The sequence below is a fragment of the Saccopteryx bilineata genome, chromosome 3 (assembly GCF_036850765.1).
Source record: "Saccopteryx bilineata isolate mSacBil1 chromosome 3, mSacBil1_pri_phased_curated, whole genome shotgun sequence".
Taxonomy (NCBI): domain Eukaryota; kingdom Metazoa; phylum Chordata; class Mammalia; order Chiroptera; family Emballonuridae; genus Saccopteryx; species Saccopteryx bilineata.
The window spans coordinates 392289-419340 of NC_089492.1; the positions used below are offsets into that span (position 1 = coordinate 392289).

At 57.5% G+C, this 27052-nt stretch overlaps 1 protein-coding gene, 2 long non-coding RNA genes and 1 other non-coding gene across 7 annotated transcripts; 2 read left to right on the forward strand and 2 right to left on the reverse strand.

The window, feature by feature from the left end:
• Position 1: 1 nt before the first annotated feature.
• Positions 2-25670, reverse strand: PPP1R16A (protein phosphatase 1 regulatory subunit 16A). Of its 4 annotated transcripts, XM_066265393.1 has the most exons (14): positions 25533-25630; positions 12191-12352; positions 10093-10256; positions 9723-9791; positions 6517-7576; positions 5324-5394; positions 3072-3217; positions 1955-2058; positions 1762-1886; positions 1548-1673; positions 1371-1446; positions 1160-1289; positions 811-976; positions 2-638 (listed from the first exon to the last, which is right to left on the reverse strand). In XM_066265393.1, exons 5-14 carry the CDS (start codon positions 6773-6775, stop codon positions 267-269), a joined length of 1575 nt encoding a protein of 524 aa, XP_066121490.1. In that variant the 5' UTR covers positions 6776-7576; positions 9723-9791; positions 10093-10256; positions 12191-12352; positions 25533-25630; the 3' UTR covers positions 2-266. The 4 variants fall into 4 exon arrangements, with proteins under 4 accessions (XP_066121490.1, XP_066121487.1, XP_066121488.1 ...); XM_066265390.1 differs by lacking the exon at positions 9723-9791; XM_066265391.1 differs by lacking the exons at positions 9723-9791; positions 12191-12352 and having other exon boundaries at positions 25533-25670.
• Positions 1574-6656, forward strand: LOC136329378 (uncharacterized). The gene is made up of 3 exons (XR_010730180.1): positions 1574-1694; positions 2740-2921; positions 6527-6656. It is a non-coding gene; the product is annotated as an uncharacterized lncRNA (long non-coding RNA).
• On the forward strand, positions 7512-9710 carry LOC136329377 (uncharacterized). Its single transcript, XR_010730179.1, has 3 exons — positions 7512-7646; positions 8621-8753; positions 9076-9710. It is a non-coding gene; the product is annotated as an uncharacterized lncRNA (long non-coding RNA).
• Positions 24333-24468, reverse strand: LOC136332847 (small nucleolar RNA SNORA5). Its single transcript, XR_010730976.1, has one exon. It is a non-coding gene; the product is annotated as a small nucleolar RNA SNORA5 (small nucleolar RNA).
• Positions 25671-27052: the final 1382 nt, after the last annotated feature.

Genomic DNA, 27052 nt, shown 5'->3' on the forward strand with positions numbered 1-27052 from the left:
ACCGCGGGGATGGTGGCCCAGCTGAGACACAACAAGGCAGGTGGCAGAAGGGCTCTTTATCAAGAGTCACAGAATGAAACAAGGTCTCTAGAGCCAAGTATGGCTTCTGTCACAGGTCTGTTCCTGAGTGAGAAAGTGTGGTCCTTGATAAGGGAAGTGGGGTGGCCCTGTGCTGGCTGCCTGCCCACGGGTCACATGTTGGGGTCTCCAGTGCAGGGCTCTGAAGCAGCCCTGGCTGGACCCTCGGCACCCTGAGCACTAGCCCCTCACATGAGCAGGCAGCACGGCCTCTTCTCCAGGGGGGCCTCCTCGGAGGGGGCTGTGAGCTTGAGCAGGGGTGGTTCTCCACCAGCCCTGGAGCCACCGTCGGGCTGGGGAGTCTCCGTGTCTGCCGGCAGACCAGACCTGGGGGTCTCGGGCCCGTCTGGCGCAGAGCGCTGCAGCTTAGCAGCCGCTCGCTGGCGCTTGAGCTCTGCCAGGGTGTGGTGCGCCAAGGCCTGGCCCAGGGTGTCGGGCGCCGTGCTCTCCACAGGGCTCAGCTGGTAGGAGACACTTCGGTCCAGCCTCTTAGAGTACAAGTGCCGGCCTGGGGGGGCCCCCACTCGACCATTATGTGTCCTGGACACCTCGGAGTCCTCCTGTGGGGGGAGCACAGGCCCCAGAGACCATTAAGGAAGGGCCTGTCTAGCCTCCCCTGGCCTTGAGCCCCCAGCAGCTGACCCCTATGGGGCACCAGCCCAGCGTGTGGGGTCACTGGTTCCACGGGCTCCTGGGTCAAGGCCTGCCCCTCAGTGAGGGCGGGGAGCTCACCTCAAGGGGCTGCGGCCCGAGCTCAGTGTCTGTTTGGCCATCCTCATCCTCCTCAGGGGGCTCTGGGTTGGTGGGAGGCGGCTGTTGCCACACGATGGCCTCCTGGGCATGCTCCTTGCGGTACAGGCTGGTGCGCTGGGTCAGGCTCACTCGCCTTACCACCTTTCTGGGGGAGGGCAGGGTGAAGGTGGGGGAGGATGCCACCCTCCCCATGGACTCTGCCCCAGGCTCCAGCTGGCACCTCAGCCTGCCAGCTGACATCAGCAGGGGCAAAGACCCGGGTACAGCAGGTGGGGCAGGGGCAGGGGGTGGGGCCTCGGTGGGTGGGGCCTCGGTGGGCGGGGCTCACCCCCGGCTGCCGGCGCTGGAGGTGCGGCGGCGCAGCAGGGAGCGCTGGCGGCCTTGGGCGCGCAGGAGTGCGTCGTGCTTGTGCTTCAGCTCCAGCAGCTTGGCCCGCACCTCCTCGTCCCCACACACGTCTGAGGAAGAGTAGGCGGAGGGTCAGGGCTGTCCTCCCCCCAGTCTACTATGCGACGAGGAGGAGGCAGCCCCCAGCTCACCAAGAGGTGTCTCTTCCATCAGGGACTTCCCGTTGAGGTCAGCGCCGTGTGCCACAAGCAGCTCCACCAGGTGCACCTGTGTGCGGGGGAGCCCAGGCTGCTGAAGGCTCGGGAGCAGCAGGCCCGCCCCCGCCCCAGCGGCCCCAAGCGCTCCAGCCGCTCCAGCCCCAGGCGCACCTGGCCCCAGTAGGACGCGGCGTGCAGGGGCTCCCAGCCGTCGTGGTCCTTGGCGCCCAGGCTGGCCCGGTGCTCCAGCAGCAGTGCAGCCGCCTCACTGAACCCGTTGGCAGAGGCGATGTGTAGCTGCAGGCAAACCACCCAGCCGTGAGTCCAGACTGCACCCCTCAGGCAGCCACCTCCCCCACCTTTGTTCCCCTGGTCAGGTCCTCACCAAGGTGGCCCCATGGTCCCCGGGGGCATTGAGGTCAGCCCCTGTGTGCAGCAGGCCGTGGATGTCCTCCAGCATGTGCAGCTCGGGCAAGGCCCGGGCCTCCTCGATGTCGTCCTGGGTGATGCCTGCAGAAGCGCAGGCTCAGAGCCAGCACCCCGAGCCCACCCCCGGCGGCAGGCGGGGTCACACTCACCGCGGTTGGCCATGGCTGTCTCAAGGCAGTCTAGCGTGGGCTCGTCCTCACACAGGTCATAGGGCATGTTCCCATCGGTGTTGACCGCCAAGAGGTCCGCACCACTGCAGGGAAGGTGGACAGGGGGTTCTAGCCACAGGACCTCTCTCATCTTCTCCCCACAGGGAGGCTCCCAGTCGCCTCTCAGAGGTCCCTCTGCAGAAGCTCTGAGCCTAGGTGGCCTCCAGGACACAGAAGCTGACAATGAGGAGGCCCCAGGTCTCAGATGCTGTAGGGAGAGGCTGTCCCTGGGCTCATCTGCCTGCCCCTCAGCCTTAGATCCTGTCCTCCAACCAGTTAGATGTCCTGCAGTCTCCACCTGTGTCTCTAAGTTACTGCCCCATCAGCCCCATGAGTATGCTCAGCGGGCCCATCTGTCAGGAGGCAGGTGCTAGGACTCTGAAGGCCCCCGGGAGGAAAGGTCAGGCTGCAGGGAGCAGGGCTCACGTCGGAGCTGAGAGGGGCCCAGAACACGGGTGGATGCCTGCTGTGGAAGAATGGGGCTCAGTACTGCCCACCATCCCCCACAAACACACCATCAATGCCTGGACCACTCCACAGACAATTTGAGCATCTGTCTACCCTATTAGAGGGTCAGAGTTGAGGGGCAGTGGAGGAGGACTCCCAGATCCTGGTGAAGCTAACCCCCCCCCTTGTTACGGCTCCACCTGTGTCCAAGTACTGTGCCCCCCCATCCTTGCCAATTCCTCCTTCATCAATAACCAGAATGGTATTTCTCTGTGCAGACCCTGGGGAAGCCCAGAGGCCAGAGCTGGAGGTCAAGACCTACCCTCAAGGAATTCCCTAACAGCACCTGGCAGGACACACCCAGGCAAGCAGCTGGGTGGGCAGAACAGACTCTCCTAAGTGCACTGTGGCCCCTGCCCAGGCCTGGCTCTCCACGCCTGGTCGGAGGCAGTAAGCAAAGGTAAGCAGGGACAAAACAGGCAAAGGCATACTTGCTGGGGACAAGATAGCTGGGCTGCCTCTCAGGACGAACTGCCTGCCCTGACCCAGCCACAGCCCCTCCCCGCCACACACGCCCACTCAGGCCCCAGCTGCTCCCAGCAGGCCCTACCGGGCAATGAGCAGCTCCACCAGGTGCAGGTGGCCGCAGGTGGCCGCGGCATGCAGGGGTGTCCAGCACTCACTGTCGCGGGCATTGACGGTGGCCCCAGCCTCCAGCAGCTGCTGCACCATCTCCTGGAAGTCGTCGATGCAGCTCTGCAAACCAGGCAGTCTGAGTGCGAGGCCAGCCAGCGCCCTCCCCAGCTCACCCACCCCGCAGCGCCCTCCCCAGCTCACCCACCCCCCAGCGCCCTCCCCAGCTCACCCACCCCCCAGCGCCCTCCCCAGCTCACCCACCCCGCAGCGCCCTCCCCAGCTCACCCACCCCCCAGCGCCCTCACCAGCTCACCCACCCCCCAGCGCCCTCACCAGCTCACCCACCCCCCAGCGCCCTCCCCAGCTCACCCAACCCCACAGCGCCCTCCCCAGCTCACCCACCCCCCAGCGCCCTCCCCAGCTCACCCACCCCCCAGCGCCCTCACCAGCTCACCCACCCCCCAGGACCCTCCCCAGCTCACCCACCCCGCAGCGCCCTCCCCAGCTCACCCACCCCCCAGCGCCCTCCCCAGCTCACCCACCCCCCAGCGCCCTCACCAGCTCACCCACCCCGCAGCGCCCTCCCCAGCTCACCCACCCCGCAGCGCCCTCCCCAGCTCACCCACCCCCCAGCGCCCTCCCCAGCTCACCCACCCCGCAGCGCCCTCCCCAGCTCACCCACCCCCCAGCGCCCTCCCCAGCTCACCCACCCCCCAGCGCCCTCACCAGCTCACACCCACCCCCCAGCGCCCTCCCCAGCTCACACCCACCCCCCAGCGCCCTCCCCAGCTCACCCACCCCCCAGCGCCCTCCCCAGCTCACCCACCCCGCAGCGCCCTCCCCAGCTCACCCACCCCGCAGCGCCCTCCCCAGCTCACACCCACCCCCCAGCGCCCTCCCCAGCTCACCCACCCCGCAGCGCCCTCCCCAGCTCACCCACCCCGCAGCGCCCTCCCCAGCTCACACCCACCCCCCAGCGCCCTCCCCAGCTCACCCACCCCCCAGCGCCCTCCCCCGCTCACACCCACCCCCCAGCGCCCTCCCCAGCTCACACCCACCCCCCAGCGCCCGCCCCAGCTCACACCCACCCCCCAGCGCCCTCCCCAGCTCACACCCACCCCCCAGCGCCCTCCCCAGCTCACACCCACCCCCCAGCGCCCTCTCCAGCTCACACCCACCCCCCAGCGCCCTCCCCAGCTCACACCCACCCCCCAGCGCCCTCCCCAGCTCACACCCACCCCCCAGCGCCCTCCCCAGCTCACACCCACCCCCCAGCGCCCTCCCCAGCTCACCCACCCCCCAGCGCCCTCCCCAGCTCACACCCACCCCCCAGCGCCCTCCCCAGCTCACACCCACCCCCCAGCGCCCTCCCCAGCTCACCCACCCCGCAGCGCCCTCCCCAGCTCACCCACCCCCCAGCGCCCTCCCCAGCTCACCCACCCCCCAGCGCCCTCCCCAGCTCACACCCACCCCCCAGCGCCCTCCCCAGCTCACACCCACCCCCCCGCGCCCTCCCCAGCTCACCCACCCCCCAGCGCCCTCCCCAGCTCACACCCACCCCCCAGCGCCCTCCCCAGCTCACACCCACCCCCCAGCGCCCTCCCCAGCTCACACCCACCCCCCAGCGCCCTCCCCAGCTCACCCACCCCCCAGCGCCCTCCCCCGCTCACACCCCCCCCCCAGCGCCCTCCCCAGCTCACACCCACCCCCCAGCGCCCTCCCCAGCTCACCCACCCCCCAGCGCCCTCCCCAGCTCACCCACCCCCCAGCGCCCTCCCCAGCTCACACCCACCCCCCAGCGCCCTCCCCAGCTCACCCACCCCCCCAGCGCCCTCCCCAGCTCACCCACCCCCCAGCGCCCTCTCCAGCTCACACCCACCCCCCAGCGCCCTCCCCAGCTCACACCCACCCCCCAGCGCCCTCTCCAGCTCACCCACCCCCCAGCGCCCTCCCCAGCTCACACCCACCCCCCAGCGCCCTCCCCAGCTCACACCCACCCCCCAGCGCCCTCTCCAGCTCACCCACCCCGCAGCGCCCTCTCCAGCTCACATCCACCCCCCAGCGCCCTCCCCAGCTCACACCCACCCCCCCAGCGCCCTCCCCAGCTCACACCCACCCCCCCAGCGCCCTCTCCAGCTCACCCACCCCCCAGCGCCCTCCCCAGCTCACACCCACCCCCCAGCGCCCTCCCCAGCTCACACCCACCCCCCAGCCCACAGGGCTGACCTGGTGCAGGGCTGTCAGGCCATCCTCGTTGGCCAGGTCAGGGCTGACCCCGCTCTTAAGGAACTGGCGGACTGCAAGAGGGGAAGGTGTGCTCAGGTGCAGGGACAGACCAGCACTGTCCTGGGGAGGCCCCTGCACCTGAGTGGACCTAGGCTGGCTGCGGTGCCGCCGTTGGGAAGCAGAGGACAAGAAAGGTGGAGGCACAGGGGCAGGGCCTCCCTCTGCCTCAGTGGGCCACACACAGCAGCCCTCTACCTCCAGACCCCAGCAGGACCCACCCCTCCCAAATCATGGCACCCCCAACCCTCAGACTTCCAGAATGTCCCCCTCCTGTGTGGGAGCAGTCCCACTGGGCTCCAGACTACCCCACTCTGGCCTGGGTGTTCGTCCCTCCCCTAACCACCACCACCCATGTCCTGTGTCTGCCCCCAGCCTTCCCTACTGGCTGACCACTCTCTCCCCACAAACTCTGCCCTGGCACCTATAGCCCCCCACCCCCACTGCGGGCTCCCAGCCCTGCCCCCCCCCAGCATCTGCCAATGGGCAGAACTGCATTGGTCCCTGCCCTCACTCTTGGTGGCCTTGGCCACCCTGACTGTGCTTGGCAGGCAGCACAAAGACGCACCCTCCTTCCCACAGTTCCCGGTGCCCTGTGGCACACCCACTGGGCCCTGTCCACTTTCCCTGCCTCCTGGCCTTCTGCCCCTCCGCCTCTGCACAGAGGACCCCACCCAGGAGGGAGGCAGGAAGAGTCCTCAGGAGACGGGAAGCAGAGGGGCTACGAGCACCTGCAGCACAGGGAGGAACTGGGAGCCTGCCCAAACCTTGGGCTGGGAATGTTCTGATGAAGAGGAGGAAGTCCAGGGGGCCTGCCTGTGTGGGCAGCCCTGCTCCTCACAGGACTCTCCAGAGCAGAGCCCAGCACCCTGGCCAGAAGCAGGAAGACTAGGCCGCCCCCAGCCCACTGGGTGTTTCTCCAGGTTCCTGGGAGCCACGCCCCGCCCTGCCTTCACCTCCACAGCAGGAATCCTGCTGCTGTCCCGTCACCTGAAGCCCACACCCGAGGAAGCTGGGTCCGACCCGGAGCCCCATTAAGACATAGCTGTACCCTTGGCAGGTCTCACAAGGACTGCGCCAGGGTGACAGGGACAGGGCTGTAGGCTAGGTCTTACCCTGGGGTCAGCCACACTCACCTTCTTCCAGGTCATTGCGGGCAGCAGCCTCGAGAAGCGTGACGCTCGCAGGGAAGAGGACCCGCTTCTGCAGCCTACCAACAGCCGCTGCCTCCCGTGCCCGCTCCCTGTGGCCCTTTCTCCCCTGGGCCTCCTTCTCAGCCTGGGCCCACATCTTCACCTGCTGGGCACGGCGCTTCTGGGCATGCTTCAGCCGCTCCTGCGTGCTCATCCTGCCCACCACGGGCATCTCTGCCAGCAGTTCCAGGTGCTCGGCCATGGCGGGGGCTGCTTGCCGAGGGGGCTGCTCGGGGCACCAGGTGGGGGAACAAGGGGGCCCGGCTGGGCCTGAGGGGTGGGGTAGCTGGCCAGACTGACACCCTTGGGGGCATTCCCTCCTCGAGGCTCAGTGCCCTCTGCCCCTGCAAGGCTGGGTCAGGAGGTTCTACTCCGTGACCAGGCCTGGGCAGCCCGAGGGGCACACGCCCCTGGCAGAAAGCACGGTGCGGGGCTGGCGCCTCTCAGGAGGCCTGGCAGCCTGTCTGCTCCAGGGCAGGGCCTCCCTCCTTCCCTCTTGGGGTCAGGGTGCACAGCCCGTGGCAGGCAGAGGGACCGGTCTGCCTCAGCCCAGGGTTGGCAGGTGATCTCCAGGTAACCAAGCTGCAGCTTCCTGGCACTTCAACAAAGGGGAAGGGAGAGCAGGACGACGAGCAGAGGCCCCTGGGAGCCCGAGTCCTGGAAGCCTCCCTCCTTCCAGGCCTCAGGAGCCGGGGTGGGGCCGGGGAGCAGCCATGGCCTGGCCTTCCCTGCCCTGTGCCGCCTTCTGTCTGTCTCCCAGGGTCAGGGCATGGGTGCTAATGAGGGGGTGTGGCCTGGGGGCGGGCTCAAGGGCCACACAGAGGCCAGGGCAGGGTGTGTGCTTCGGGTCCTGGGGTCCCAGACCCGGTGCCCGGGGCTAAGGCCCTGAGCAGCCAGGGCACCAAGCACACAGCAGGCCTGGCGGCTGTCTCCAGGAGGGCATCCTCTGGGCAGGAGCCCTGGGCAGGCGATCAGGCCGTAGACAGCAGGTGGCTCCGCCGGCCTGAGGAGGAAGAGGAAACGCATGGCGGTTGGCTCCAGGCTGGGCGGGCTGGGTGCCCAGCAGCTCGCAGGTGAGACTGGGGCCATGCCCTGCACAAGGCCCACCCCATGCCCACAGTGAGCCCTGCGAGACCAGTCTTGGCGGGAGAGCTTGTCCTGCCCCGTTCTGACTCACTGCATTTCTGGAAAGGGCTGAGAAGGGAGCAGGAGGCTGTGCTCTAGGCCTGCCTGCTTCAGGGGTGTTCTCTGCAGCTTCCCAAGGCTCCCGGCTCTGGCCCTGTGTCCCACAGCATCTGACCTGTCTGCCCCCCAGGCTGGGCCAGGCAAGGTTGTCTTCTCCTTGGCCTCTCCAGGAACTGCACCAAGGGCAGGCCCTGCCTCTTGGGCCTTCAGCCTTGAAGGATCACAGCCTGTTCTGACCAGTACCCCAGCTCCTCACTGCCCAGCACCTGGGCCTCTTACTCCCTGGGTTCCAAGCTCAGTCCAGTCAATGCCCCAGTCATCCTGGGCTGCAATAAAAGCCCCCACCATGTGGACACGGGCTGGGTGGCCTGCGAGGTTTGGGATCTATTTAGCTAGGCAGGCAGTCAGGCTAGGACATGGCCACAGAAAACACAGCATGGCCTGTCCTGCCCCGTACCCCCGGTGTGGTCCCTGTATGTGGGCAGAGGACGTGCCTCAGGAGGCCCTGGCTGTGTTCCACCCAGAAGACGCTCATCCATAGCTCACCAGGAATCTGCATTCTCACTTGGCCAGGCTTTGTGGCCATCTAGAATACAGACTCTGCCTGGCCTGTGGTGGCGCAGCAGATAAAGCATCGACCCCAGCAGAGTGGGCACACAGGATCTCGGGGACCAGAGTCACTTCTCCAAGATGGATGCCAGCATCAGAGCCACTGCCTGACTTTGTGACATTTAACAGGACTTAAGAGATGTCATCATCTCCTACAAGAGAAGGGATTCTCCTACCCACATCCTAGAGAAAACAGTGTAGCATAGCAACTAGCTTTTTAACTTGGAATACAGGTCTTTGGTTTTCTCATCAGAAGGCCACCTGGAAATGCATCACAGAAATGGATCTGGAGCTGCCCGCCCCTGGCTGCATGGGAGGAAAGGGCACTGGCTGAAGCTGCACACGGGGCCCCTGCCGGCCCCTAACACCTGGGCCAGCTCACACAGGTCCTCAGCCCTCGATTCTGGGGGCCCACCTTACTGAAATTCCAAGTCTCTTCGGGGCCCCTTTAACTGCATTCCCCGCTGGAAGCTGCCTAGGACAGTCTCCATGTGACCTTGGGCAGCTGGACTGCACCCCCTAAGAGAGAAGAGGTACCCAAAGTGACCTTGGGGCGTCCCAGGGCCCCACGTCAATGGGCGGCCCATTCTGGACCATTTCCATTGAGGGGCAGGCACTACAGTGCCTTGTGCCTGGCTACCCCCAGCAAGAGCCCCCAAACCTGCATGCCACCCCTCACCAAGCCTCACTCAGCCTCCTCCTCCTCAGCCACCATCCGGAAACAGACACCACACCACGGCAGCTGGCCCCTCAGCGAAGCCAAGAAGGCCAGACCCGCTCAGTGGGGTCCCACTGGATGGCCAGCACACCACACCCAAGTCGAGGGGCCTGAGCAGGGCGGCACCCACCTATGTCCACAAAGCCTCCCCCAAGCCTCCCCGGAATGTCAAACAGAGATAACCTGGGCGACTGTTTGCAGCTCTCAGCCTGATGCCCAGGCAAGCTGCACTGGAGTGTGGAGCAGAGGTGGGCAGGGCCTCCGGGAGGGCACTGGCCACTGCACCCCCCAGGCTGTCCTTAAGATTGTGGAAAGCACCACCAGCTGTCTGGCCTTTGGAACGGGAAGCCCTAACACCCAGACCCTGTCCAGGAAGTGTCTCAGCAGTCCCCTCCGTCCTCTGGCAGGTCCCCACTATCACCGTTCTCCACATGGGGAAACTGAGGCTACGACTCAATGCAGAGTCCCATGTTAACCACTGCACCGCACTGCTGCTAATGCCCACTTCACAGCACCTGTGAAAGTGAGAGACAGTGCAACAAGAGCCAAGCCTGGGCGGGGCAGGGCAGGGAGGGAGGAGGAATCTCAGAAATGCCAGGGGACAGACGGCGCCGCCCACCGCCCTTCCGGGGCTTACGTCTGCCCTGCGCAGGCTTGGAGTGGGTTCTCATAACACACAAAGAGCTGGTTTTATTTGTAGCATAACCTATAATAGCAGAAAATGGGAAACTGACTCGAGGGGGGGAAGTGTGTTTTCATTCTGCAGAAAAACACAGATGAGTCAAGACGAGATCATCTACATAAATGTTGAGGGGCTGTAACAGGTCCACCAGAACCCCAATGCTGCGCTGATACTGCCCTGGTGAAGGGTCAGTGTTATGGGCCCTGTAGGAGTAGAGGGTGACTTCCAGGGTGGCAAGCTTCCAGGAACACCCTAAGTTTCATCAGAGGGCCAACCCGCAGCACCTATGCCAGGCTCCCACCCTGCCCACCCCAGTTTGGCTCACCTTGGAGGATTGTTGTCCACGCCTGCAAGTACAACTGCCCCACAGTGGCTTCCCGGGCAGGCAGAGGGGAGATGCCAAGGCCCTGTGGTCCCGGCCGGTCTGTTCCACGAGAGGACAGGCTTGCTGAGGGCACACACTCCGTCTCGTCAGCCTCGTGCTGGCACCTGGAAGAGGGACCTCGGTCACTGTGAAGTCAGCTCAGTGCAGCAGAGGAACAGACCCCTCGGGCCTGAGGTGCCCTGTGGCGCACACTCAGCAGAGGAGCCAGGTGCCTGGGGACCCTGAAACACGACAAGTGTGGCACCAGGCTATGAAGAGGTGGCCCTGCCCCCAACATGGGGGCAGGACATACTTCAGGATAGCCACCTGACCGGTGCGCATGCTCTGCTCACTCAACAAGCTCCCCTCATCTATTCCACCGGGCTGTGCTCTGGGGCAGGGATAAGGAAACAAGGACAGGCCTGCCCTCAGCAAGGTCCACTGGGGATGGGCAGAGGTCCTGGGGTGGCCATGACAGGGCTCAGCAGTGTGGGGGCAGGTAGCCCCTCGCACCAGCGTGGAGACGGCAGGAAGAGCAGACCTGGGGTGCTGCCCTGGGCACCTCGCCCGCTGGCATCCTGTGAGTGCAGAGCAGCCATCCCACGGGCACACGCGCCTGCTCCCAGCAGGCCTGTTCCGGAATGTTCTAGATTAGAAGCTAATCCTGCAGCACTGCCATCAGGGCCTTGCTGCAGGACCTTCCAGACAGAAAACGCTGGGAATGACCTCCCCGTCTATCAGAGTGGGATTAAATGAGTCCACCCCGGGGAGGAGTGTGTAGAAGGCTGTTGAAAAATGGTGCTTTTGCTCAGTGAAGAGAAAAGGTACAAAAACTGGATAGGGCCTGGCCTGTGGTGGCACAGTGGATAAACCTTCAGCCTGGAATGCCAAGGTTGCTGGTTCGAAACCCTGGGCTTCCCTGGTCAAGGCACATACCACAAGCAAGCAATGAACAACTAGCCTGAAACAACTATGAGTTGTTACTTCCCATTCCATGCTCCCCTTTCTCTCCTGTCTCTGTAAAATCAATAAAGTATTTTTAAAAAAAAACAAAAGCCTGACCTGTGGTGGCGCAGTGGATAAAGCGTCGACCTGGGAATGCTGAGGTCGCCGGTTCGAGGCCCTGGGCTTGCCTGGTCAAGGCACATGTGGGAGTTGATGCTTCCAGCTCCTCCCCCTTCTCTCTCTCTGTCTCTCCTCTCTCTCTCTCTCTCTCTCTCTCTGTCTCTCCCTCTCCTCTCTAAAGTGAATAAATAAAAAATTTAAAAAAAACAAACAAAAAAAACTGGATAGGATATGCCATCTTATGTAAAAAAGAAAAAGTATACATTTATATCTATGTAACAAACACTAGAAATGACAGTGGTCACAGGAAAGGCAGAGGGGCAGTGGATGGGATGTATGTACACATTTGGTCATTTCTGTTTGCCTTTTTTTCTTTTTTAGTGAGTGGAGAGGTGGCAGAGAGACTCCTGCATGTGCCCCAATTGGGATCCACATGGCATGCCCACTAGGGGGCGATGTTCTGCCCATCTGGGGACTGTGCTCCATTGCTCAGCAACTGAGCTCTTCTCAGGGCCTGAGGTGGAGGCCATGAGCAGCACCTGGGGCCAACTTGCTCAAACTGTTCGAGCCATGGCTGCAGGAAGGTAAGAGAGAGAGGAAAGAAAGAGAAGAAGAAGGGTGGAGAAGCAGATGGTTGCTTCTCCCATGTGCCCTGACTGGAAATCAAACTCAGGACTTCCACATGCTGGGCTGACCCTCTATCACTGAGCCACCTGGCCAGGGCCTGCTGTTTGACTTTTGAGACATGCAAAGATAAACTTCAAAACAACTTTGCGCACTCTGTTTTGGGAGGGCAGGTGTGCACACCTGTTGCGTGACAAGTTGGGCCCAGGAGGGTAGCACTGTAGAGGACACTCCATCTTCTGTCTCTGGCCAAGGAGTTGGCTTCTGACCAACAGGCCGTAGGAGCCAGAGGCTTTCAGACAAATGAGTGATGTGATCAGATCCAGGGTGGGGGACCTCACAGGAGCAATGCTGACACCTGTACACCCACCTGGCAGGAAGTGGACATCAGAGAACAAGAGTAACAAGGTGGCCCTGGCCGGACAGCCCGGTTGGTTACAGTATCATCCCAAAGCACAGAGGTTGCCAGTTCGAGCCTTGGTCAGGGCACATACAGGAACAGATCTATGTTCCTGTCTCTCCATTCCTCTCTCTGAAAATCAATCAATTAAAAAAAATTTTTTTTTTAAAAGAGTAACAAGTTGAGGGTGAAAAGGCTGTCAGACACAAGGAAAGGACCAGCGCAAGGCAGATAGGGGAGGGGAGGAGGCCCGCGAAGTAGGGCCTAGTAATGTCCAGGTCCAGGTGGGGCCAGGGAGGCCCCACGGGGCTGATGGGAGTGGAGTGGACTACAGGGTCCCCCACACACACACCTCGGACACAGAGTGAGGAACAACAAAGCCAGGGACGGAAGGGGAACGAGCAAAGGGAGAGCCTTTCTGAGCCTGACACGAAACCCAGAAACAAGTGAAAACTGATCCGATTACACTACATTTTCAAAATGTGTGCACTGTGAAAACAAAACAAAACCTACAAACTCAGAGTCAGGTGGTCAGCCAGGCAAGAACATTTACAATAAACACGACAACATGGTCATGGGTCAGTCATGATGGGCTCTGTGCAGTGGGCCAAGGGCCACACAGCTCACAGGAAAAAGGACAGACAGCACTGAGAACACCCAGACAGACACTCACTTCCCCTAATAATGAGAAGTCAGACATGCTTGGGACCATGCAGGTGGCCGGACCGCAGACACCAGGGTGCCAGCCCCCCGAGGTGCCCCTGAGGCTCTCGAAGAAGTATCAGGCCTTAGACTCCTCCCACAAGGGGAAGGTGTTTCCTACGGGTAGAGACTTGCACAGGTGCTTTCGCTAAAGAAAACAAACCCCTTTGTCCTTTGTAAAAGAAAAGGGATAAGGAAGTACAGTAACTGGATTCAGGTCCCCATGAAGGGAGGGGCCCACTGTGGGCTGGGGTACAGTGGGGGCCCTCCCCCCTGAAAACCGTGGCTGAGATGGAGCAGCAGCATAGAGCAGGGGCTCCTGGCCTCCTGTCCACGCCTCGCAGCCAGTCACCTGCCCTGGGCTCAGCCCTGTCCCACGGAACCTCGTCCCCTCCATCCTGCTCCCTTCCCCTCAGCCTTCTCTGGAAGCTGTGTCTCCCCACCTTGCCCCCGCCCTCGCTGCAGCAGCCCCACGCCCCGAGTTCACAGGGACATGAGCCCCCAGTACATCCACCACCCCCCAGGCCTGCCGCGGGCACCGCCCTCATGGCTGTCAGGCCCAGTTCCTGTGAGTGCCATCGATGTTCCCGTGGACTGTCAGCTCTGTGCCAGTGCTTCGTCCTCTGCCCATGGCCCCGACCCTGTCACCACCAGGAACTCCTGCCCACTGCCCCACACATGTCAGTCTCTGACCATCACCCCGGCCCAGCTCGCTGCCACAAACCTGACCCTCGCACTGCAGGCCCCATCTGCCCTGCCGATCAGTCATCGCTGTCCTGCATGACTGCCCGACCCCGAGTGGACCCCGAGTGGACCCCGAGTGGACTCCGAGTGGACCCCGAGTGGACTCCGAGTGGACCCCGAGTGGACTCCGAGTGGACTCCGAGTGGACCCCGAGGGGACCGAAGAGCTGCTGACTGAGGACCACGCTCAGCCGGGTGCAGGGCCCAGGTGACAGCCCGAACGCTCCAGAAACCGTACAACTACCCTCTGCCCCTTCTCCCTCGTCCTGAGCCATCAGCGGAGGGCGTGCACCAACCCACAGCGCCTTCCACGTGTTACAGTGCTCCATCCGCTGCACAGGACCCCACCCTTCAACATCAGCTCCCGTCAGCAAGGTGATTGTCCACCTAATTAACAGAGCCCCACTGGACCTTTGTGAGACAAGGTCCTCTGGGACCATGAGTTCTATTCATGCTGAACTGGTCGTCGAGCCAGTACAAGAGGGAAAGAAAAAAATAAGGATAGGAAGGGTAGAAAAAGGCATTATTCACAAATGACATATAGTGCATGATGCTACCCTGACATCTTACAGAAAAACTATTAGAATTAATATGAGGCCTGACCTGTGGTGGCGCAGTGGGATAAAGCGTCAACCTGGAACACTGAGGTTGCCAGTTCAAAACCTTGGGCTTGCCTGGTCAAGGCACATATGGGAGTTGATGCTTCCTACTCCTCCTCTTTCTCTCTCTCTCTCTCTGTCTCTCTCTCTCCCTCCCTCCCTCCCCTCTCTCTAAAAATCAATAAATAAAAAAATTTAAAAAAAAAGAATATGAGAACAGAGCAATATTGGCAGATACAAGGTTAAGTTACAGAAATCAACTGTATTTATAAATGCCAGGAACAAATAGAAAAAGATTATACAACTTATAATAACATAATTGCATCCAAAAGCATCGATGCCTCAGTAACTCAGAGGAACTCAAGACAAGCAGGACCTCTCACAAGGAAACCACAAAGGATGGGAGAGAAACCCGGAGTCAATGCAGGACACACCACCTGCACGGGTCAAGACTCGGAACTGTAAAGATGTCATTCCCCCCAATTTCATCTCAGACTCAGTGCAATCACAATCAGAATCCCCACCGTGGCAGCGGAGACCCTTAATTCTCCAACACAATTCTCTCTCCAAACTAATGCTCCATTTTATGTGAAATGCAAAAGGTCAAGAACAGTCAGAACAATCCTAGAAATGAACAAATTTCAAGGCATTATAGATTCAGATATCGAGATTAATCATAGAGGGTGGTAAGTGAGATGCTGAGGCACTGGCTTAGGGACAGAGGGACAGACAGCTGGAGCACAACAGAGTCCAGGAACCAACGCACACGTGTGGAGACCCTCAGCTACGACCCCGTCCGGCAGTAGAAAAGGAGTCTTTCCAATACTGACACTGGGTCAGCCGGGCAGCACAGCTACACACTCACTGGACAGGGAAGCTGTGCACGGGGGAGTAAAAGGTGGAGCCGTACAGAAGACAGAGGCGACACCAGAAGCAAGCACAGTCCACGGGGCCGACTGGACTCACCAAAATCGAAAACGTCTGCTCTGCTAAAGACCCTGAGAAGAGGCTGAAAAGACAGCTTCTTGACTGGAGACCGTATTCGCAAACCACAGACCCAACAAAGGCCTTCTGTCCAGCAAACACAAAGAACTCCCAAAACGCAGCAGGAAAAAACCCCAAGGACTCCAATTAGAAAGAGGGCACAAGGCGTGAACGGACACTTCACTGACAAGAACACAGGGTGAGCCTGACCAGGTGGTGGCGCAGTGGATAGAACATCGGACTGGGATGCAGAGGACCCCATTCGAGACCCCGAGGTCGCCAGCTTGAGCGCGGGCTCATCTGGTTTGAGCAAAGCTCACCAGCTTGGACCCAAGATCACTGGCTCGAGCAAGGGGTCACTCGGTCTGCTGAAGGCCCACGGTCAAGGCACATATGGGAAAGCAATCAATGAACAACTAAGGGACCGCAACGAAGAATTGATGTTTCTCATCTCTCTCCCTTCCTGTCTGTCTGTCCCTATCTGTCCCTCCCTCTGACTCTCTCTGTCTCTGCCACCAAAAAAAATAATAAATAAATAAAATAAAACTCGTTTTCTTTAAAAAAAGGACACGGGGTGAGAAGACCCTGGCCAGCTTTATCCTCAGGCAGTTGCAAATGACAGCCACAGGGAGTCCATCCACACCCTCAGAGCACAGGGTCTCCTACTGCCCGTGGCACAGCCACTCTGGAGAACTGTCTGGCAGTGTCTTATATATATATAAATATATAAAAAAACAACAAAAACTAAACTAAATGCATACTTACCACATGACTGAGCAGCTGTGCTTTGGGGCACTTATTCCAGAGAAATAAAAATTTTCATTCAGCCTGGCCTGTGGTCGCCAGTTCAGAACCCCGGACTTGCACGGTCAAGGCACATACGACAAGCAATTAATTAACAACTAAAGAGAAGCAACTATAAGCTGATACTTCTCATTCCTCCCCTACCCTTCTCTCTCTGTAAAATCAATAAACAAAATCTTTCTTTTTAAATATTTATTCATTTTATATATGGGAGAAAGAGAGAGAGAAAGGGAGGAGAAGCAGGAAGCATCAACTCCCACATGTGCCTTGACCAGGTTAGCCCAGGGTTTTCTTTTTTTCTTTTTTTTTTTTTTTTTCCTGAAGCTGGAAACGGGGAGAGACAGTCAGACAGACTCCTGCATGTGCCCGACCGGGATCCACCCGGCACGCCCACCAGGGGTGACGCTCTGCCCACCAGGGGGCGATGCTCTGCCCCTCAGGGCGTCGCTCTGTTGCGACCGGAGCCACTCTAGCGCCTGGGCCAGAGGCCAAGGAGCCATCCCCAGCGCCGGGGCCATCTTTGCTCCAATGGAGCCTCGGCTGCGGGAGGGGAAGAGAGAGACAGAGAGGAAGGAGAGGGGGAGGGGTGGAGAAGCAGATGGGCGCTTCTCCTGTGTGCCCTGGCCGGGAATCGAACCCGGGACTTCTGCACGCTAGGCCGACGCTCTACCACTGAGCCAACCAGCCAGGGCCTTAGCCCAGGGTTTTCAACCGGTGACCTCAGCGTTCCAGGTCAACACTTTATTCACTGTGCCACCACAGGTCCGGCAATAAATAAAATCTTTAAAATAAAACCTTAAGCCTGACCAGGCAGTGGCTCAGTGAATAAACAGAGCATCGGAATGGGATGTGGAAGACCCAGGTTCAAACCCCAGGGTTGCTGGCTTCATCTCAGGCTCATCGGGCTTGAGCGTGGGATCATAGACGTGACCCCATGGTTGCTGGCTTGAAGCCCAAGGTCTCTGGCTTGAGCCTAGGGTCACTGTCTTGGGCAAGGCGTCACTTGCTCTGCTGTATCCCCCACCCCAGGTCAAGGCACATATGAGAAAGCAATAAATGAACAACTAAGGGGACAAAGAGCCAAAACAAAGAATTGATGCTTCTCATCTCTCTCCTTCCTGTCTGTCTGTCCCTGCCTATCCCTCTCTCTGTGTCTGTCACAAGAAAAATAATAATTAATTAATTAATAAAAAGTTAAGTTCACACAGAAACCTGTGCATGGATTTCATGACTTGATTTGTAACAGCCCAAAGTGAAACAGCTGTCTCAAGGGAAACACCCACACCACAGCACCAGCACTGGGTGCACATGGCTCAGGTGGGTTGCGAGGCTACCTGCATACCGCCAACAGTCACGTCTGCTGAGCGCAGTCAAAGGACCCTCCTTGAATGTTCAGCTTTAGGTGTGGGATGGGGTGGGTCCTGTGTGCTCACACAAACCTACACGCGACAAGGCTGCGCAGAAGTAAACATGCACTCATGCCCAATGCAGTCACTCTGGGGAAACCTCTAACCACCCGTGTCCTGGGTGAGGCTCCGTAGCGCAGTTCTGTGTCTTTAGGGGGCTGGGGAGTAAGGAGAGGTACCTCTGAACTACTTCTAACAACTGTGCATATACAATGATCTCAATAAAGTTTATTTTATTTTATTTTTATTTATTCATTTTTAGAGAGGAGAGAGACAGGAGAGAGAAGGGGGAGGAGCTGGAAGCATCAACTCCCATATGTGCCTTGACCAGGCAAGCCCAGGGTTTCAACCCGGCGACCTCAGCATTTCCAGGTCGACGCTTTATCCACTGCGCCACCACAGGTCAGGCGATCTCAATAAAGTTTAAAAATACAAGTGCAGAAGCAAGCCACAGAGTAGGAACTCATATCAGCAATACATAACCAACAATTGTTATAGAAAGAACTGCTAAAAAGCAAAACAAAACAAAAAACCTCTACCAAACAGGAAAATGGGCCAGACTGACCGCAAGAGCCACTTCACATCAGTAAACACACCGGCCAGGTCACTGGTCATCAGGGAGATGCACATGAAACCCAACACACATCAGGACACGCCCACCTGAACAGAGACCAAGTGTCCAGAAAAACAGCATGTGACTGGCCCAAGCGGCATGGGCGTGTCTGTGGAACACATCCCCCACCAGCCATCCCACTCTCACGGGGGCAGTGCCCCCACGAGAAATGTGCTGGGTTCCCACACCGGGCCTCTTCTGGGCTGTGGCTAGAAAGGTCCTTTCCAGGACAGAAGGCCAACTGGGACTCAGGCTGTGAACTGAAGTGCCAACTTTAGATATTCAGCTCCCTGGGGCTTCCAGCTGCCCCGGGTCACAGCAGAAGGAAACGCACACTCACAGATTAAGGGCACAAATGCCCTCTGAGTGCCTGGCTTCCCTGGCCGTGGGGAACCACCGGGATCGCGCCAGCAGTAGAATTGGGGGATCAGCTGTCACGTAACCTCGCCTGGCACAGGGTCAGAAAGCACATCCAGAGACTAGCCCTGTGAGGCTGGAGAAATGATTAACCCTTGTAGGGCTCAACCTGGGGCCAGGGAGGACCCTTGTGCCAGAGGCCCAGCCAGCGCACTAAGGCAAGAAATAAAAAGCACGCAGGTTGGAAGGGAAGATATAAAACTCTTTAGACGCAGAAGGCATGTAGGAGGCCCGGAGAAAACCCTCAGGAACCTACAGGAGGGCTACTAAAATAAACAGCAAGGTTGTAGGTCACAAGGACAACACGTCAAAACCAACCGTAGGGGCCTAGCCTGTGGCGGCGCAGTGGATGAAGCGTCAACCTGGAAACGCTGAGGTTGCCGGTTCAAAACCTTGGCTTGCCTGGTCAAGGCACATATGGGAGTTGATGCTTCCTGCTCCTCCCCCCTTCTCTCTCTCCTCCTCCCCTCTCTATAATGAATAAAATCTAAAAAAAACCCAAACAAACAAAAAAAAAAAAACAGCCAACTGTATGTATCTGTACTTGGAAAATGCAGAATGATAAATATCACTTATAAAATTAGTAGCACAAAGCACAGAATACACTGACACCCCTTCCCCTTGAGTATGGGTTAGACATAATGACTCATTTCTTTTTTTTTTCTTTTTTTTTCATTTTTCTGAAGCTGGAAACAGGGAGAGACAGTCAGACAGACTCCCGCATGCGCCCGACCGGGATCCACCCGGCACGCCCACCAGGGGCGGTGCTCTGCCCCCCAGGGGGCGATGCTCTGCCCATCCTGGGCGTCGCCATATTGCGACCAGAGCCACTCTAGCGCCTGAGGCGGAGGCCACAGAGCCATGCCCAGCGCCCGGGCCATCTTGGCTCCAATGGAGCCTTGGCTGCGGGAGGGGAAGAGAGAGACAGAGAGGAAAGCGCGGCGGAGGGGTGGAGAAGCAAATGGGCGCTTCTCCTGTGTGCCCTGGCCGGGAATCGAACCCGGGTCCTCCGCACGCTAGGCCGACGCTCTACCGCTGAGCCAACCGGCCAGGGATGACTCATTTCTAACGAACAGGAATAAAAAGTGGACATGATATTAATCCTCAGTAGTTAGGACATAAGCTGGGTGTCTCCTTGTGGGGCTGTGGCCACAGAGCAGTGGAGGGGAGGCCCGTGGGTGAGGACCGGGGCCACCTGCCAACAGTAACAGGAAGGAGCCACTTTGCAGGCCGCTCTCTAACCCCCATCCAGCCCTCAAATGATGCAAACCTGGCCAAGGACACTAACTGCCACAGGAACCACCCAGCTACGCCATTTTGAATTCCTGTAAAATAATAAGTGTTTATTGCTTAAACCACTTCATTTTAGGGCTCTTTGTTATACGGCAATAGATAATACAGAGACCTAAACAAATGGAGATATATACACCATGTTGTATATAGTTAAAATGTCAATTCTCCCCAAATAGAACTACAGCGTTAATACAATCCTAATGAAAAGCCCAGTAAGCCTTTTTGTAGAAATTCACAAGCTAATTCTAAATACAGAAAGAACTGCATAATCTTTTCTTTTTTTTTTGCCTTTTTTACTGAATTTATTGGGATGACACTGGTGAACAAAACCATATAGGTTTCAGGGACAAACTGCGTAATATCTTGAAGAGCCAAAATGATGTGAAAAAGAGAAACCAGGTTGAAGAATTCGCAGTGCTTGATCTCAAGACTTACACTGCTCACAAAAATTAGGGGATCAGGGGCCGTACAGATACTCCAGTACTTTCAGCCTTTTGTCTAGTGCATTTTCACCAATGAAATAAAAGCTTAATTTGCATCTCATTTGCATAATCAAACAACTTCCTTTGACATCATCTGCTTTTCTGATGTTCTTGTTTAATAAAAATAAATCAAATTTATTATCGCTTCAGATTCATTTTGAAATAGTCCCTAAGTTTTGTGAGCAGTATATTATAAAGCTGCAACAATCAAGTCTATAGGAAATCAACACAAAGTCAATGAGGAAAACAGGGCATCCAGAAATAGGCCCTCTCATGTATGTCAACTGATTTTCAACCAAAGTGTTAGGTGATACAACGGAGGGAGAGTGGTCTTCAAACAGTGGTGTTGGGATGACTGGACATCCACATGGAAAACAATGCGCTTGGCCTCGACTCACACCATGAGAGAAAGCAGAAACAATAAAGGAAAAATGGACAAACTGGCCTTCATTAAAGTTAAAAGTGTCTGCCGTTCAATACATTGGTACTGAATTACGAGGCCAGCCACAGACTGTGAAGACACACTTGTAATACCCAGGTCTGGCAAAGGACTGGATAAAAGATTATAAAAGACATTCACAAGGAAGAGAAACAAACGGCTTCCTGGCCTGTGGGGCACAGTGGGTAAAACCTCGACCTGGAACGCTGAGGTCGCCATTTCAAAACCCCTGGCTTGCCCGGTCAAGGCACATACAAGGGTTAATACTTCCTGTTCCTCTTTTCCTTCTCTCTCTCTCAGCCCTCCTCTCCTTCTCCCCCACCCCGCCTCTCCAAAATAAACAAAGTAAAATAAACCTTTAGAAAAGTAGATGCATAAATAAAAAGGATGACAGCAGCCTGACCAGGCGGTGGCGCAGTGGATAGAGCATCGGACTGGGATGCGGACGACCCAGGTTCGAGACTCCGGGGTCACCAGCTAGAGCGCGGGCTCATCTGGTTTGAGCAAAGCTCATCAGCTTGGACCCAAGGTCGCTGGCTCAAGCAAGGGGTCACTCAGTTTGCTGAAAGCCCATGGTCAAGGCACATATGAGAAAGCAACCAATGAACAACTAAGGTGTCGCACTGAAAAACTAATGATTGATGCTTCTCATCTCTCTCCATTCCTGTCTGTCTGTCCCTATCTATCCCTCTCTCTGACTCTCTCTGTCTCCGTAAAAAAGAAAGGAAAAAAAAAAGGATGACAACAGTGACTTAAAGATAATATGGAACTGTGAATGAGAAATGAATGTGAAGCCATTTTGGAAGAATTCGGCACTTTCTGATGAAGTTAACCACATGTTCCAATCCATCCTATCATTTCAGACCAAGAGAAGTAAAGCCCATGTCCAGACAGACTGTGTGCATAAATGCTCACAGCAGCTTTATTCACCACAGCCAAACACCGGAAAGAACCGCAGGTAAGTGTGCAGATGAAATGGCTCTACACTCGCACAATGGCGCACCCCCACCCAGCAAGGGAAAGGATGAACTACCCACCCATACAGGCACCCACCTCGCTCTCCCAATGTTATGACAGGGGAAGGAAGTCAGACACCAAGGGTTTGTGGTACAATTTCATTTATGTAAAATTCAACAAAGGAGACACGGAATCTACAGGAGAAAGCAGTGCAGTGGTATTTACCAGGACGAACACATCTCTCAAAATCCACCAAGCACATGCTCTTCTTCATGGGACCCTCCGTGAAATCAGACTTTCCTGCAACTCTCTGCCCCCTTCCGCAGCCTGCTCTGCTGGCGAGGTCCTGTCCAAGGCCACTGAGCTGGAAAGGATGGAGGAGGTTCACTCTCTCCTTTCCACTTCCAGGCAGGTGGAAAGGGGGTGCGGTGGGGCCAGATGCAGAGGAGGAAGGATTTCAGGGCAAGGATAAGAATCAGATCACTCACTCTGGCCTGACCTGTGGTGGCGCAGTGGATAAAGCGTCGACCTGGAATGCTGAGGTCGCCGGTTCAAAACCCTGGGCTTGCCTGGTCAAAGCACATATGGGAGTTGATGCTTCCTGCTCCTCCCCCTGTTCTCTCTCTATCTCTCACGCTCTCTCTCTCTAATAAAAATGAATAAAATCTAAAAAAGTAAATAAATAAAAAGTGGCAAAAAAAAAAAAAAAGAATCAGATCACTCACTCTGGCTAAGCGACAAAGGATGAAGGCAAGATCACGAGAGGCCAGGGCTGCAGCCCAGCTATTTGAAGGAAGGGATGGGCAGGAAGTATCACAATACAGCCCACTTAGGAGGAAGTTTTCAGAGAGTCAGAAGGTGAGGGAAGACCTGTAACTCCCACTCAGGTCTCTTGCTTTGCTAATGAGACTGTGGCAGGGGCACTGGGGTGCGAAACTCGTGGACAGATATGTTATGCTGGGTGGGTCATGGATGGTTCACCAGAGACTCAGGTTCCAAAACTGCAAAAAGTGAACAGGCTGCTAGTAGACACCAGAGATTCAGAAATCACTAGAATATAGACCCCAAACTTTAAGACCACACATACAAGAGCCCTTTGCCTAGGTGCTCACGAGCCCAGGCAACCTCTGACAGACAGCAGAGTTCAGGCAGACCCCAATAAGTGAGGCATGAGACCAGGACAAGCCAATGGAGACCTAAGGGAGGAGTGTACAGACTGCACTGAGGAAATTCAGCTCAGGTATCAGGAGGGCTTCCTGTCCCAGGCATCCATCACGAGGAAGAGCACAGAGCTGGCCTCATGTACACTCCTTCAGGCAGCCTCTAGTCCCTACAGAAACTCAGCCCTACACTGGGGCTCCCCTGGATGCCACTGATGTTGGCTAGGTGCCAGCGCCAAGGTGGCCTTGTCACACCTTTTCTCTCAGGGAAACCCCAATGCCTGACCAGGTGGTGGCGCAGTGGATAGAGTCTCGGACTGGAACACAAAAGACCCAGGTTTGAAACCCCAAGGTCACCGGCTTGAGTGTGGGATCACAGACATGACCCCAAGGTCGCTGGCTTGAGCAAGGGGTCACTCATTCTGCTGTAGCCCCCCCCCCCCATCAAGGCACATATAAGAAAGTAATCAGGCCCTGGCCGGTTGGCTCGGTGGTAGAGCATCGGCCTGGCGTGCAGAAGTCCCGGGTTCGATTCCAGGCCAAGGCACACAGGAGAGGCACCCATCTGCTTCTCCACCCCTCCCCCTCTCCTTCCTCTCTCTCTCTCTCTCTTCCCCTCCCGCAGCTGAAGCTCCACTGGAGCAAAAGATAGCCCAGGCGCTGGGGATGGCTCCTTGGCCTCTGCCCCAGGCGCTAGAGTGGCTCTGATCTTGACAGAGCGATGCCCCGGAGGGGCAGAGCATCGCCCCCTGGTGGGCGTGCCGGGTGGATCCCGGTGGGTTGCATGCGGGAGTCTGACTGCCTCCCCGTTTCCAGCTTCAGAAAAATACAAAAAAAAAAAAAAACCCAAAAAAAAAGCCTGACCTGTGGTGGCACAGTGGATAAAAGCGTCGACCTGGAATGCTGAGGTTGCCGGTTCAAAACCCTGGGCTTGCCCGGTCAAGGCACATATGGGAGTTGAAGCTTCCTGCTCCTCCCCCCTTCTCTCTCTCTCTTTCTCTCTCTCACTCTCTCTCTCCTCTAAAATGAATAAATAAATAAAAATAATTTAAAAAAAAAGAAAAATAGCTAAAAAAAAAAGTAATCAATGAATAACTAAGGAGCTGCAATAAAGAGCTGCAATTGATGTTTCTCATCTCTCCCTTCCTGTCTGTCTGTCCTGTCCCTGTCCCTCTCTCTGCCTGTCTCTGTCACACACACACAAAAGAAACCCCAAGTCTGCCAGAGGAGCACCTGGGGTACAAAGACAGAGACGAAGAGCAGTGTGGTACCCCCAATGCCACTGTCACCCCCAAGTTAAAGGTCCAGGGTGAAAAGGCAGGCAGTGCTTTGGGGAGGGCCAGCCTTTCTCTGACTTCCCTGAACCTGGTATGACTCCATGAATACCTCCCTCTCTGCAGCCATGGAAATTAATCCCATAGTCACCTCAGCCTCTGTTCCAGGGCAGCAAGGGGCTCTCCCTCCCAGGTTTGGATCACCTCCTGCAAGCACAGGGCACTTTTTTTTTTTTCCTCCATGTCCACAGCTAAACTTATCCCCAGGTCCCAGGGCAGGAACCCAGAGCCCATGAGCGGTGGAGCCTGCCATAGCAGCTATCAGGGCCAGTCCCTGCTACAGGGGGAGCAGGGGCTGAATTTGACTGGGCTGCAGCAGCACAGGGCACTTTCAACACACTAGTTAGTACTTCTCACCCTGACCCCAATCTGTGAGGTGGACCCCAGGGCCCCCACAACATAAGGGAGGTCACTGGAATCCCTGAACGTTTAAGAAACTTGTCCCAGAGAGGGTCCAGTTTCTCCTCTGACCTAACTCCAAAGCACATGCAAAGCTTGGGCAAGTCCCTTCCCTGTGGGCCTTATTTCCTGGGCTGACAATCTTGATAATTCCAGTTGCTGACCAACAGGTTGCAAAAAATGAAAACAATTCCACATGTAGGTAAAAGCCCTCTGCCCTGGCTGGGTAGTTCAGTTGGTTAGAGCATCGTCCCAAAGCACAGGGACTGAACCAGCACATACAGGAACCGATGTTCCTATCTCTCTCCTGCTCTCTCCCTTCCTCTCTCTAAAATCAGTAAATAAACATTTTAAAAAATCAATCAATCAGGCTCTTCTAGTGGCCTTTGGGAGCTGTCACTTCTAGAAGCCATCCTGACCTTTACCACCCAAACCCTGGGCCTCATCCACCAGTGCCCAAGGGGGTAAGTGGAGCCTGGATGAGACTTCTTCCCTGGCCCCCGTGTGTGCTGCCCAGATGCAGGGCTCCATCTGGTCCCGGCCTCCTCTGCCGCTCAACCCGGTCTTATCTTCCTCTCTTCCTCGAGCTCAGCTCGGCTGGCCTCCACTCCGGCCCCCTCTCTCCGTCCCCCACCCCACCCTACCCCACCCCAGTACTCCTCCCTCCCCGGGGACCCGGCCTCGGCCTCCTCCGTCCCCAGGGATCGGGCTTCCTCCTCTCTCCCCGGGGGTGGGGGTGGGGGGATCCGGCCTCCTCTCTCCCCGGAGGTCCCGGCCTCCTCTCTCCCCGGGGGTGGGGGTGGGGGGATCCGGCCTCCTCTCTCCCCGGAGGTCACAGCCTCCTCTCTCCTCGGGGGTGGGAGTGGGGGGAATCCGGTCTCCTGTCCCCGGGGGTGGGAGGGGGGGGATCCGGCCCCCTCTGTCCCCGGGGGGCCCGGCCTCCTCTCTCCCGCCGCAGGGCCCGGAAGTTCGAGCCTCACCTTCCGCCTCGCGCAGTCGATGGGATCCGGTCCACGGGTCTGTCAGCCCCGCACTCCTCCAGGAGTCGCAGGGGCGGGCCCCGCGCCGGGGCCCTCGCCATGGCAACGCTACACTTCCGGCGCAGAACCGGAAAACGGGGCATCCCGTGGGACTTGGGGGCGGGGCCTGCCTGAGCGACTGGTAGTACGCTGCAGACCCCGCCCCCTGAGCCTGTGTGGCGGGGTGTCCTCTGAGCCGAGCGGATGGGCCGCGGTCAAAAGCCTCCCAGCAAGATGGTCATCTATTTAAGGCGTTTTAAGGAAGGGTCGGAGTTCAACCGACAGAGCAGAGGCATCAGACGCAGAGGAAACAGCATGCGTTGGGGTGGAAGGACCCAGTCAGTACACTGGGACCAGGGAAAGTGAGATGGTGGTTTAGGAGGGAGTGTGGTCAGAGATGGTCAGGATACAAGGCGCTGGGCTTTATTCTGGAAGCAAAGGAGCACCAGTGGAGGAGAGTGGGCGACTTAAGACGTGGGGGAGAAAAAGACTTCTTGGCTGACCGAGTGGGGCCAGGAGGCCATAGGTAGTAACAGCTTGGTGAGACACAAGAAACTGTTTCACTAGAGCCCTGGGAATAGAAGGAGTTAAGAAGACGATGAGTGCAGAGGAAGCCAGACGAAGTCTGAAGGGAGAGTCTGAGGGAGTGGGAACAGCGTGGTGCCCACGCCCACCATCCATCCCAGCCCAGGCCTCCTCCTCCTCCAGGGCTCAGCCCTCCCCTTGGTGCCTTACCTCGAGCCAGGCACCCACTTTATGCCGCAGATTATCAACACTTCAAGGATATAGAGACAGGGACTGCGCAAGAAAAGCTGAATTCTAAGTGTGTCTCTGCCTCCTGTGGCCTCTCTGGGGTCTGGGGATGCTGGTACCAACAGCAGCCACTACTGCCAGTAATGTCCCCTTGGACAAGCTGGCCTGGTGTGTGTGTGTGGGGGGGGGCTTTCATGCAGGGTACAGAGCACAGGTCTTGACTGACTCAAGGGGCAGAACCACAGATCAGATAGCCAGGGAGGACATAGAGAGGGGGCAGATGAGGGTCTAGGAGTAATAACTGGTGAGTCTCTGGGTAGCTGCCAGAGGCATTTTGCTAGGACCAAACTTTTGGGTCAGGTCCTGTCCCTGCCAAAGCCCTTCAGAGAAGACAAGCCTGCGCTTGGGTTGCTAGCCTCTCAGGCTTCCCCAGCCTGAGCCTCCACTACCTCTAAAATGCTCCCCCTCCACTCAGGCCAACACTCACCAGCCTGGAGAGTATCTTTCTCTTTCTAGACCAGTGATTTTCAACCAGTGTGCCACAAACATGCAATACCTGACTATTTAGTCAAAGGCACTGACCTCTTTTCCCTTAGATTGTCAAATAAAAAAATTATAACAGCCAACACAACAGCCCTCTGGTGTGAATGAATCAAAATTATACCTATTTTATTTGGGGGGAAGGGGCCATGAGATGAAAAAGGTTGAAAATTGGCCTGACCTGTGGT

Excerpts from the sequence above, each read along its gene's own strand:
- PPP1R16A (XM_066265391.1), bottom strand. The coding sequence starts at position 6,775 with ATGGCCGAGCACCTGGAACTGCTGGCAGAGATGCCCGTGGTGGGCAGG. Across the intron at positions 1,290-1,370 it reads GATGGAAGAGACACCTCTTG|ACGTGTGTGGGGACGAGGAG; the intron begins GTGAGCTGGGGG and ends ACTCTTCCTCAG. Across the intron at positions 639-810 it reads TCGGGCCGCAGCCCCTTGAG|GAGGACTCCGAGGTGTCCAG; the intron begins GTGAGCTCCCCG and ends CTCCCCCCACAG.